The 13,408-nt window shown below is 46.3% G+C and overlaps 1 protein-coding gene across 1 annotated transcript in view; it reads right to left on the bottom strand.

The window, feature by feature from the left end:
• LOC144891793 (uncharacterized) overlaps positions 1–13,090 on the bottom strand; it is a 46,768-nt gene extending 33,678 nt beyond the window's left edge. Inside the window, exon 1 of the mRNA XM_078776269.1 lies at positions 12,735–13,090. Coding sequence (XP_078632395.1) covers positions 12,735–13,044 — 310 coding nt within the window. The 5' untranslated portion in view covers positions 13,045–13,090. The remainder of the gene's footprint in view (positions 1–12,734) is intronic.
• Positions 13,091–13,408: the final 318 nt, after the last annotated feature.

Here is a 13,408-nt window from a genome sequence, read left to right on the forward strand (position 1 = left end):
TCCGTAACAATTGGTGTCAGGAGTGGGATACGGACCTGAAGCGCTTAGCGCGCTCAAATTACGAGTGGCCCGAGATTGTATTTTAACATCCTAAATTTAACATCGTGCCATGGATAGTCAAGGCGCTGGGATGCCGGTGGGGGAACTAGAAGAGGGGTTAGAGGTAACCCAGGATCAGAGGGAAGAAATGGAGGAGAACAATGAGGAGGTGGTTGAGGGGGTATCAGGTGCGTAAAATGGCGCCCTCGCGTACGTGGTGGTAGCGGCACCAAATTTAGCCGCGCCCGTGGTCGCAGCAGCTGAGCCCGAGATGCCAATGAATCTGGACCTGTTCATGAAACAGATGATGGCCTTTATGGTAAAAACAGACGATAATTTCAAAGGGATGGAAAACAGAATGGGGGGCCAAATGGGGGCAATGAGGGACGAAGCAAGGGGTACCAGTGAGCAATTGGGAGCAATGAGGGACGAAGCAAGGGGTACTAGTGAGCAATTAAGAGACGGGTTAAACAATATGGGAAACAAATTTGAGGGGTTGGACAATAAATTTGAGGGGTTAAACAACGGGATAAAGGAGGTAAAGAATGGGTTAACGGGGGTGGAAAATAGAATGGCTGCCCAGGAGAATCAGATAGAGGGGGTGAAAAATGGGTTAGGGGGGTTAGAAAACAAGATGGAAAACAAATTGCGGGAAATAGGGGAGCAATCGGCCCGGGAAATTAAACAAATGGGAGAGCAGATAAAGGAGGTGAAAATCGGGGTAGAAACCAAATTGGATGCCCAGAGGGATGAGTTGGAACAGATGAGGGTGGCATCTACCAAAGAGATGGGAGAAATGGGAGAGGAAATAAGACGAGGTGTAAGCGAAGAGGTCTCGGGGGTACGCGAGGAGGTAAAGCAAGGTGAGAACCATATGGAGAAAGAGGTGAGGAATAATACGGCTAGGTTACAGGAGGGCATAGAGGGTCTGACGAGGGGAGTAGAACAGCTGACAGTGGGACAAAAGGAACTAGTGGACCAAGTGGAAAAGAACACTGCAATAATCAGGGGGTTAAAAGCGACACAAAAAGACATGAAGAACTAATTAATGGCGACAAAGAAGGAATGTCAGATGGTACATGAGGGGTTGACGAAGAGGTTGGACGAGGTGACAGAAGAAATGGAGACGAAAGACCGGGAGGTGAGGACGCACATAGAAATGGTTAAGGTGGCGTTAGAGGAAGAAATAGAGGGGGCGCACCGGGAAATGAAGGAGGTAAAGGATAAATTAGAGGAGGTGGAAGAGGGGGTGAGTGAAATTAAGAAGAGACGGATGGAAACTAAAAAGGAGATAAGGGAGGAAGTGATGGAGTATGTGCAAGGTCTGTGTTCAAATCATGATGATGTTCTCACTAACCAAATAAAGAGTTTGCAGGTGGCAGAGGAGGTGCGACGACGAGGTACCGAGGTGAGTGGCGATATATGCGGAAATGTATATGGTGTGAGGGGAGATTCAGTCGGCTTGGGGGGTGGTGTAGACCCGGGTGTTCGTGACAGGCCGCTGGTGAAGTGTGCGACAGGTACGGAGTGTATGGACAGAGGAGGTGTGCGAGAATGTCCAACTCTGGGGTGTGTGAGGAAAAAGTGCGCGCCGAGGAGTGAGTGTGCTGTCGAGAGTGAGTTGGTCGTAGCGCGTGTGCGGAGGGGCACATGGAAGCGCGGGATGGGGAGTGTTACAGGGGATGTAACGGAAGCATGCACACCTGTGGGGAGTGTTACAGAGGATGTAATGAGAGAGTGCACACCTGTGGTGAGTGTTACGGAGGGTGTAACGGGAGAGAGTGCGCAAGAGGATGCGCGAGAAAGGTGTGTAACAGCGGAGTGCATGCGGACAGAGTGCGCGGTCGAGAGTAAGGGTGAATGCGCAACCAAGTGTGGTGGTAAAAGTAGTAAGAGTGACACGGAGTGTGAGTTGGTTGTGGCAGGTGAGAGAGGATGTACACCTGGATTGGAAGGATGCACACCTGGAATGGTAGAGCGCGTATGGGAATGCACACTGGAGTTGGTAGTGAGGCACGTGGTTGGGTGTGCAAGTGAGAGCACACCTGTGGTTGTCACAGAGGAGGTGACCGAGGAGGGGTCGTGAAGAGGTGTGTTGGTGAGGTGTGCGAACGACGAGTGTGTGCAAAGGTGTGCGGTGGTCAGGTGTGTGACAAAGTCTGTAAGCGGATTTGAGTGTACCTGGGTGTGTAAGAGAAGGTGCAATGACGAAGAGCATGGGAACGGCTGGATGTGTGAGCAAGGAACGGCTGCGGGGTGTAAGCATGCGAGTGGAGCATCGACGCTAACCGGGTTAGCGGTTAGAGCGACGTATAGCCGAAGCGGGCCTTCGGTGCGTGCCGGGCAGCTTCGTGTGCTGCGGGGACCAGAGGGGATCGTGACCGCGGCGGTTTCGAAAGAACCGCCGTGCGGGATCCACTCCGGGCCGCGCTCTGAACGGCCGGGTCCGTGCTCCGCTCGGCGGAGCGGGCGGCCCGGTAGGAAGGGTCGTCATGGCGACCCCCTTTTGTTGAGGCGTTCCGGCAGGGCGAGATCGGGCCATTGGACGGCTCCGTGCCGAGATGGTGCGTTGGATCTCGGCCCGAGTAAACCTTGCCTGCACCGAATGCCGGACGGATCCAACCGCCGACACCAAGCAACCCGCATTCATTGCTCGGCTGTGCGAAGCCGGGCTTTAGAGATGAATTGGCGCACCGAGAGGCTCTAGTGAGTAGACTGTGATGATGGTGAAAGTGTTTTTGGATTCGAAATTTTGGGATAGAAAATTTTTGATTGGCTGAAATTTGATGTGCCAAATTGGTAGTGAGAGATGCCCGATGTGGGGGGATGGCAACTCTGCCATCCCTCACAACGGGCGCAAAGGAGCACTAGTCTTATGGGGTTTGGCAGTGAAAACTAGCCCGGGAGGGTTAGGATATCGTGTGTAGTGACCTAGAGATTGACAATAGGTAACGCTAAGGTTAGGTAGTGACAATGATACCTGTAGTGGGGACGCAGGTAGATTAGTTTGGATGATAATGACGAGGGAGCGCAATAATGTAAGGGGCGACTGGGAAGCGCAAGTTTCAGAGGGGAGTAGTTAGATAAGATGATGCCGTGTGTTTGAGTATCGAAAGTGTATTGAGCAGGGTATGAGTAAATGATTGTGATTGTGAGTTGTATTGAGATTGCACAGGTGTGCAACTGAACAGGTGTATGGAGCAGTGTATGAGTGAGTGATGGTGATGTGTGTGGTGTTGACCAAATGGTCCAGGAAGGAAGGAGGGTGCAGGTGGCACCAGGTGAGATTGCACAGGTGTGCAACTTCAGGGGTATGGAGAATGCTTGTGTGAAATACATGGAGTGTGGAATATATGGAGTATGGAATGGATGGTCATGGAGTGAGTATGGTGGAAACTGTGGAGTGGAGTGGATGGTGCGAAGGTGTGGATGGGGGAAAGGAGGATGGACCCCCATCACGAATACCCGGGGAGGGTAGTGTAAGAGTTAGGTAGAGGGTATAGGTAAATTGTGGTTGGATATTGGCATCTGTGGTGCGTGTGGAAGAATGGAGTTTGGATGGGTGCATTAGTGTTGTGGAAATGGCTGGGCGTGTAGCCTGTTAGTGCATGTAGTTGAATGGGCACTCCACCACTGTGAGGATGTCGGCCAGGTGAGGCTGCAGGTGGGCTCTGGGAGCCGTTAGAGTTGTGGATGGGGCCCGAGGATCCGGAGGACGGACCCGGGTAGCCCAGTGCCAGAGGGCACCGAGGGGTAACAGAGCCAGGAGGGGCCTTCCCCAGTAGATAGGTTAGGTTAAGGAGCAGGTAAGCTCGGGTGGCAACTACAGTGGTGGAGGTGTGCAGGTGGGTAGACCTGCTGGGAGAGCTACACGTCTCAGCCCAGAAATTGTGCAAGGGCACCGGGAGATGAATCGGGGGAGTGAGACCCCAAATTGATAAGCACCACAGTTTGGGCAATGGGAATTGGTTTTTAGAACCCATAGTGTAAGTTGGCCAATGGATTGGCAGGAAAAGACCCCGGGTAGTGTAAAGTGTATTAAAGTCATTTAGAAGGTAGTTAGGATGGAGATCTCCACGCACCATCTGCATCCACTCACCTGGGATGACCTACCTCCACACCATGCCAGGTTGTTTTTGATTATTTTTATTGTGCAAATGTTTGGAATGTGAGACGCATCATGACGTGGGTGTGTAAATTGTGCTTTGTTGTTCCATCTCTCCCTCCTTATGAGGATTGATGATGAATTGGTGATGGCAAATTTTGGTTAGAGGGATTGTGGTGACGAATTTGGTATAGGGGAAATATGGGGAAGACGAGACATTAGTGACGAATTTGTAAATGTGTAGATTGTTGTAAATATGGGGTAAGGGCAAGGGTAGAGTAGGTGACAGGGGGGGTGACATACGGTAGGGACGAGCTTTTCTCGGCTTCGTCTCCATACGTACCTCGCCTTGCATTGCCTTTATTGATGTGTACCCTTGTGACCTTACCCCTCGCTCACCTGTCTTCCCCCCCCCCCCCCCCTTGTCTCCCACACGAGGACTGTGCGCCACTGGGCGCTGAGGGGAGCATGCGGGAGTCCGCCATTGTGCACCCGAATCTCTCGCAAGCACAGCTGTCTGCATCGATGCACCACCTTATGGACCACATGTCTGTGGCTGAGCACCACTGATGGACCCCATGGGTTGGGGCATGGCCCCTCTGCTGGAACCAGCCATGAAGGCCCGAGATCTTGCTGGCAGACCTTGGTCACAGGGCACCTATGCCCCACAGGTGAACTACCCCTAGTCGGCCCTGTGGGCCATAAATAAATAAAAATGGACACGATTTGTGCACTTTCATTTTATTGCAAATAGGCCTCCAGCAAAGAAGATGACAACAACAAGAAGATAACAATAGCCAGCAGAGGGAGCCGAAGACGAAGACCAGCACCAGGGTTTGTTGGGTTCATTTTTTATTGAACAGTATAGACTGTGCACCGATTGGTGCTTGAGGGTGTTTTGGTGCATTGTGGGTGCTTTCTGGTGCGTCGATGCAAGGCAAGCTGTCTCTCCCCCCCCCCCCCCCCCCCAAAGAACAATCACAGGTCCTGGGTTGCGTATTGTAAATAAAAGTAGCGTCAACTGTAAATAATACTCCCCCATCGTAAATGTATAGTTTGAAGACCATTCGGTTAGTTGTGGGCGTGAATCTGTTAGGCAGGGTGCAATGGAGCAGCGGGACATATTTATTTATGTTTTAAAACTGTCACACTCAGGGTCAGGTTAAATGACGAGGGAACCACACCTACGTGCCACACTAAAAGTAAAGGTAATAGGCCCGGGACGTGCATAAGAGGAGGAGGGTGCAGTGTTGTGGATATGAGAATTGCGTTTCTTTTATTGTTGTGTAAATTGTTTTTAAAATATCACCCTCCTTCCTCCAGTTGTGTATAAAGGTCAAAGTGCGTCCCGTAATTAGGTCATAAACAATCACTTTAGCCAATCATAGATTTCCTCCTTGTTGGTAGTTTATTTCCTTATTCTATGTAGGTTAAGGCTGTGTCTTCCATTAATTGACACTCCATTGCACCGAATTCAAATAGATAGATCCCCTTTCAGCCCCATTCCCAAAGCCTCGATTGCCAACTGCATTCGCCGCAGCTGCTGGGCGGTTTTCACAGCGACTCCATTAGCCACGAGGTGGGCTCGGAGAAGGAGGAGGAGGAGCCGCCGAATCCAGGGCGTGGCCCACCGATCGTCATCAAGGGTGGAGCCAGAGAGCCCGTGCCCACCAATCAGGGCCGAGGCGACCTCACCGATGGGCGTGTCCTGGAGGCCGGCGGCTTGATCGCCTGAGGGCGATATAAGCATGTGCCGAAGCCTAGGAGTTGAGCAAGGAGTCGAAGGTGGTTGCGTTGAGCAAGGAGTCGAAGGTGGTTGCGTTTGAGCAAGGAGTTGAAGGCGGTTGCGTTGAGTAAGGAGTCGAAGGTGGTTGCATTTGAGCAAGGAGTCGAAGGTGGTTGCGTTTGAGCAAGGAGTCGAAGGTGGTTGCGTTTGAGCAAGGAGTCGAAGGTGGTTGCATTTGAGCAAGGAGTCGAAGGTGGTTGCGTTTGAGCAAGGAGTCAAAGGTGGTTGCGTTTGAGAAAGGAGTTGAAGGTGGTTGCGTTTGAGAGAGGAGTCCAAGGTGGTTGCGTTTGAGAGAAGAGTCCAGACGAGCTTGGTAAAGGCAGAGGAAGGGATCCCCACGGAGAGTTGCGCCCGTTAAGAAGTTGGCTCCACCAGAAGTTGGCTCCACAAGCAGTTTTGGCTCCACCAGCAGCTTGACTCCACCAGGCAGCTTCGTCCCGTTACCCAGCGGGAGCCAGATTGCGGTGGCATCGGTGGCCGTCGAGGTCCAGCCCGACGTCCCGTGCGGGATCAAGCCCGAACCATCTGCCCCAGCTGAACCTTCCCATTCCTCCTTCCAATCATTCCTGCCTGCAAATTCCCCATTCGTGTGTCCGTCTTTGTTTGTTCTGTCTTGCGGTATAAGTTAAGCCAGTGTAGATAAGCTAGCATTTCACTGTGTCTCCTTGATTCCTTCTGTCATTATTTTATTATCTTTCCTTCTTCCTTGGTTTATTTTGGTCCTGTAAATAGTAATAAATAATATAGGCGTAGTTCAAACCTTTTTGCCTTCGTCTTCCTCTTCTTCACATCCGTGTCATCGTTGTCTTTTCCCTCATTGAATATCTGTGGCACGATTTGGCCAACGTTTCAGGATCGGGTCTAGTCTTGGTAAACGGCTCACGCCGCGGTTCGCTTCGCTCGGCGCAACATCCATTACGCTGCGGCCGTGAGTGGGGGGTGTTCCTTCGCGTAACGGGAAGCGCTGGTATTTAGGTCATAGGAATTGTGGGCCTAAAACCCTATCCAGCACCGACCGGGCGTGGCGTCATACCCCCGGGACCACGTCGGTCAGTAACAGACGAGGGGCTTAATCCCCCCTCGAAGGGGAACCATAGGCCGACGTCGGGTTCCGTAACAATATATATATTGGGCGCTCGTATATATATATATATGTATATATATATATATATATACGAGCTTGGTGAGGCAAGCGTAGCGAGCCTCACCATGCGTCGTTACTGAGGAACGGGCTAATTTTAGGTGAGGATAATGACTGTACCTGAGTTGTTGTGTGGTCATGATTTTCACCAATCATAATACAAACAATTATTTTGCACAAATTTATTTGTAGTGTTTGTGATATTACAATTTTATAAGCAATTTAGGTTGAAGATTTCGGTTGAAAAAAAAAAACAATTCTAAAAAGAACCCCATAGCACATACATAGGGGAGGGGTAGGTGCAGACTGGAATTTTGGGACGAATACACCTCACCACCAAGTAATTTAAAACACCTCACCACCAAGTAATTTAAAACACCTCACCCCCACGTAATTTAAAACACCTCACCACCAAGTAATTTAAAAACCCTCACCCCCAAATAATTTGAAACACCTCACCCTCACCTAATTTAAAACACCTCACCACCACGTAATTTAAAACACCTCACCTCCACGTAATTTAAAACATCTCACCACCACGTAATTTAAAACAACTCACCACCACGTAATTTAAAACACCTCACCACCACGTAATTTAAAACACCTCACCCCCACGTTATTTAAAACACCTCACCCCCACGTTATTTAAAACACCTCACAAACACGTAATTTAAAATACCTCACCCCCACGTTATTTAAAACACCTCACTACCAAGTAATTTAAAACACCTCACCACCACGTAATTCAAAACACCTCACCACCACGTAATTCAAAACACCTCACCACCATGTAATTCAAAACACCTCACCACCACATAATTCAAAACACCTCACCACCATGTGATTTAAAAACACCTCACCACCACATGATTTAAAAACACATCACCACCACATAATTCAAAATACCTCACCACCACGTGATTCAAAACAACCACCACCTTGTTAAAAACACTTCACCACCACGGAAACAAACGTTTCAGGGAGTAGTTCATTCACAACACAGACACTGCCCAGATATATAGATATACAGTCACGTGAAAAAGTAAGGACACCCCATGTAAAATTTTAACTTTTTCAACACATTTCAACATACGGCTATTTGATTTTCATTTCAACAATATTGATAGATAAAGGTGATATAATATAACAAATATCATGAAACATTTACATTTTGTAGTCCATTGCATAATTTAAATAAACATAAATGCAAATTTCACATGTGGAAAAAGTAAGTACACCCTTGGCTCTAATAGGTGGTATTGCCCCCTTTGGCAGAAACAACGTCAAGTAGGCGTTTCTTATAACTGTCTACCAGTCTCTGACATCGACTGGGAGAAATTTTTGTCGACTCCTCCATGCAGAATTCTTTCAGCTGTGCGATGTTTGAGGGGTTTCTTGCATGCACAGCTTGTTTCAAATCCCCCCACAACATCTCGATGGGATTTAGATCCGGGCTTTCACTTGGCCATTCCAGAACCCTCCATTTCTTTCTTTTCAGCCATTCCTTGGTGGATTTACTGGTATGTTTAGGGTCATTGTCATGTTGCAAGGTCCACCTTCGGGTGAGCTTCAACTTGCCGACAGATGGCCTCACATTATCCTCAAGCACCCTCTGGTACAATGAAGAATTCATAGTGGATTCTATGATGGTGAGCTGCCCAGGCCCTGATGCAGCAAAGCTGCCCCAAACCATAATATTTCCACCACCATGCTTTACAGTTGGTATCAGGTTCTTGTGGTCAAACGCTGTCTTTGATTTTCGCGAAACATGTCTTCTGGTACTGTGGCCAAATAGCTCTACCTTTGACTCATCTGTCCAGAGCACATTGTTCCAGAAGTGCTGGTCTTTGCCTTGGTGTTCATTGGCAAACTTTATTCTTGCCCTGATGTTCTTTCTGGACAGCAAAGGTTTCCTCCTGGCACACCTCCCATGTCGATCAATTTTGTGCAGCCTCTTTCTAATAGTAGACTCGTGCACTTTAACATCAACAGTGTCAAGAGATACCTGGAGGTCCCGTGATGACATTCTGGGGTTCTTAGAGACTTCTTTCAGCATCTTGCGGTCTGCTCTCGGGCTGAACTTGATGGGGGCGGCCTGGCCTGAACAAGTTGTCATTTGTTTGGAATCTTCTCTACTTGTAGATGATCTTCCGGACAGTCGAATGATTGATTTCAAATTGTTTGGAGATCTTTTTAAATCCCTTCCCAGACTCGTAGGCATCTATAATCTTCTTTCTGAAGGCCTCAGAGAGCTCTTTTGATCGAGGCATGGTGATGCCACACACTTCAACAACAAAGAGCAAACCAAACTAAATGTCTGAGGTTTAAATAAGACAGGTTCCTCCAAGATCCTCTCTAACGATGTTCTAATCATTTGCACCTGAGCTGGTGCACGTGATTCTAATTTTAGGTGTTTGAAGTAGTGATAAATGTCAGGGTGTACTTACTTTTTCCACATGAGAAATTTGCATTTATGTTTTTTTAAATTATACAATGGACTACAAAATGTAAATGTTTCATGATATTTGTTATATTATATCACCTTTATCTATCAATATTGTTGAAATGAAGATCAAGTAGCTGTATGTTGAAATATGTGGAAAAAGTCAAAACTTTACATGGGGTGTACTTACTTTTTCACGTGACTGTATATAGATAAATGACTGTACCTGAGTTGCTGTTTTGTCATGGTTTACACCAATCATAATTCAAACAATTATTTTGCACAAATGTATTTGTAATATACATGATATTACATTTTATAAACAATTGAAGTTGAAGATTTAAGTTAAAAAAAAATTCAAATGTTGAAAAAAAAATACCTTTAGGACATACCCACGGGAGATATAGGTGCATACCAGAAGTTTGGTACGATTTCACAAAAGTTTAAGTGTAGTTCAATGACAAGACAAGACAGACACTGCACAGATATATATATATACAGTATATATATATATATATATATATATATTATAATAGCCGTAGATGATTCTGTCTGTCTGTCTGTCTGTCTGTCTGTCTGTTGGGTGTCTGTCCGGGGTGTGGCTTACTCGGTTTGCAGAGTAGCTCCACCCATAGCTCCACCCATTCTGGGAGAGGCTTCATATAATTATAAACAAATATCCACCATTTTATTACCTCGCATAGATTTGAGGCCTGTTTTGTAGGCCCGTGGTGTCTTGCTCTCTCTCCCAGTTTTATTTCAAATCAAATTCGATATATCATTTCATTTTTCACAGTCGCTAACATAGTTTTAGACTCGGTTGAAAAAAAACGGGAAGAAAATCCGATGAAAGTTGCCCTTTATAGAACGAAATGAATTCTCAAACGCCTGTAACTTCAAGGCCATTGAGTCTCTCTCACGCCTTTATCTCCAATCTAACTCACCATATGATTTCATTTTTATCGATGGTTTTAGACTCGGTGTCAGCAATAATTGAGAACATTCCACACACGTGGGAAAATGCAGAGATATATTTTTAAAAATCGCGTCATGGTGTATCATACACCGCCCAACATGACACCGACGGCAACGTGTCGATATATATTTAAAATTCGCTTTTGCTTTTCCGTTAAGATATATTACTTTTTCGTTTGATGACAGTCGCACAAAAACGTCAACAATGATGCCGACATATATTTCTTCGTTTTTATTTCATTCAACATTATTATCCGGATGTAAAATATGTTTCAGGAAATTACCGAGAGATATTTCTTCGTTTTTTAAAATTAGTTATGTGCGCATGCACTTTAAATAGGTTTATTTGAAATCTTTAATTTTCCACAATATAATTTACTTGCCATTTATCATTTGATGATTACGAGACATTTCCTCTTGAGGATCGTGACAATTCATGCGCTGCGTGGAAACTTCTATTTCCAAAATGAATGAGACGATCGATGAACGCAGACTTGAACAGGATGTAGCAAGAAAACGAATGAGACGGGCGAACGAGTCCATCGACGAACGTCAATGCCAACTTGCGGGGTCACCCGTGGGAATCCCACGGGCATGGATGTGTGTGACATTTCGACATATTGAGTTAGATGCTGCACATTCATTTTTACAAAATGGTTACTGGCAAGTCATCAGATCCAGAAATGGTGTAATGAACACAATTTATTTACATGCAAGCAAGAAAGCAAGACGGGCCGATTTCCGATTCCGATGGGCCGACGGGCGAGACGGGCCGATTTGGAGCAAGAAAAAGAACGAGACGGGGAAAGCCGATTGGAGAGGCGAGTGAGGAGCGATTGGAGAGGCGAGTGTGGAGCGATTGGAGAGGCGAGTGAGGAGCGATTGGAGAGGCGAGTGAGGAGCGATTGGAGAGGCGAGTGAGGAGCGATTGGAGAGGCGAGTGAGGAGTGATTGGAGGGGAGTGTGAGGCGCGATCGGAGAGGAGTGTGAGGCGTGATTGGAGAGGAGTGTGAGGCGCGATTGGAGAGGAGTGTGAGGCGCGATTGGAGAGGAGTGTGAGGAGTGATTGGAGGGGAGTGTGAGGCGCGATTGGAGAGGAGTGTGAGGCGGGATTGGAGAGGCGTGTGAGGGATTGGAGAGGAGAGGAGTGTGAGGGATTGGAGAGGTGAGGGATTGGAGAGGAGAGGAATGTGAGGGATTGGAGAGGAGAGGAGTGCTAGGTGGAGAGAGGAGAGTGTCAGGTGGAGAGAGGAGAGTGTCAGGTGGAGAGGAGTGAGGGGTCACATATTATGTGAAATAAATAAATTGTGTTCATTACACCATTTCTGGATCTGATGACTTGCCAGTAACCATTTTGTAAAAATGAATGTGCAGCATCTAACTCAATATGTCGAAATGTCACACACATCCATGCCCGTGGGATTCCCACGGGTGACCCCGCTAGTATATATATATTAAGACATCTCAAAAAGTTATGGATGGGTTCGGCCAAAACTTGGTGGACAGGTTGGGTGTGTGAGACTGTGAGAAGGATGAATCGGTTTAATTTTGGTGACGATCAAAATATGGATCCGGATACGAAAATATTTCAATTTTTAAAGCAAAATATTTTTTTCACAAAAAATAATTCCTAAAGCTTCACCATTGAGAGATAGGGCCAAAACGATATATAACATGATATTTCAAAAACGTTTGGACGGTTTTTGACAAAACTTGGTGGATGAGTTGGTTAGGTGACAAGAACAAGCCGATTAGATTTTGGTTCAGAATCCGGCTTATCAATGGAAGACAAAACGTAAACTGCTCAGCCTGGCAGGGTTATGCTCTCTTCCGGTTGCAGTTCTAGTTTCTCCAGCAGATGTCATTGTCATGTTCTTGAAAAAGCAGATGCATTGAAAAATGATTGAAGAATAATAGCTCTTGAACCATTTTTGGCTAGTTGTGATGCACGCTGCAAATAAATTAATAATCAGTTAAGTCAAATGCATAGTCATAAATTCTGAGGTGCATTATGACCCTCACAAGAACCTCCCGCGATTTCTCCTCGGATTTGATCGGAATCTCAAAATATTCTGGACAGATCACATGAGAAATCCATTCGGCATTTTGTAAGGGGGAGAGGCAGTAGCCAAAAACTACAATATAACAGCAACATTGTAATTAACAAAACTTACAGTAAGGCACTGCAACAATTATAATCTAAGTAATAATAACAACCCAAGAAAACATGGCTGTTTATAAGTACCTTTGCTGGCAAACAGTACAAGCACGTACAGAAGTGCAGACGGCATGGCCATGGCATTTGGAAGCATCAAAATGGCAGCGTTATGATCTTTGCCCCTGTGTCTACGCAAACATTCTACTTTGAACTCATGTACATCAATGTTTAATCCACCAATGTGACGTGTTGCTTTCAACAAAACTAAACTTCCTTCTTTCCCAAAACAGAAATGGTCACAATGAATACAGCAATAAATTTGAAAGCATGACATACAGATTCGATCTTCATCTGGAAATAGAATTATGCTTGTAAGGACTTTTAAAACTCCCAACATATATTTATAGGTTACACTTATCTCCAAGTTACGACTCCTCGCAGGAAAGAGTGCCTGCCAGTTATAAAAAGCTCCACACTTGCACTTATTGTATAAACACTACTTGAAAAGTTTTCATAAAAGGAAAGGGATTATGCAGAATCTTTACTGACTTTGTTCACGTGGCACAATGAATACCAAAGAGCCAGAGGAAAAGAACCACAGCCAACTTGGATGTTAAGATAACATTTCTATGTCGTAGTAATCATATTAATCAAGCCATGTCATACTAATCAAGCCATTAATTGAAACACCAAACTATAATGGCACTCGGTAGAGCACATACCTCCACCAGGCTGAACAGTTTATGCTTTGTATCCCACTG

This window comes from Myxine glutinosa, chromosome 4, assembly GCF_964187855.1.
Source record: "Myxine glutinosa chromosome 4, kmMyxGlut1.1, whole genome shotgun sequence".
Taxonomy (NCBI): domain Eukaryota; kingdom Metazoa; phylum Chordata; class Myxini; order Myxiniformes; family Myxinidae; genus Myxine; species Myxine glutinosa.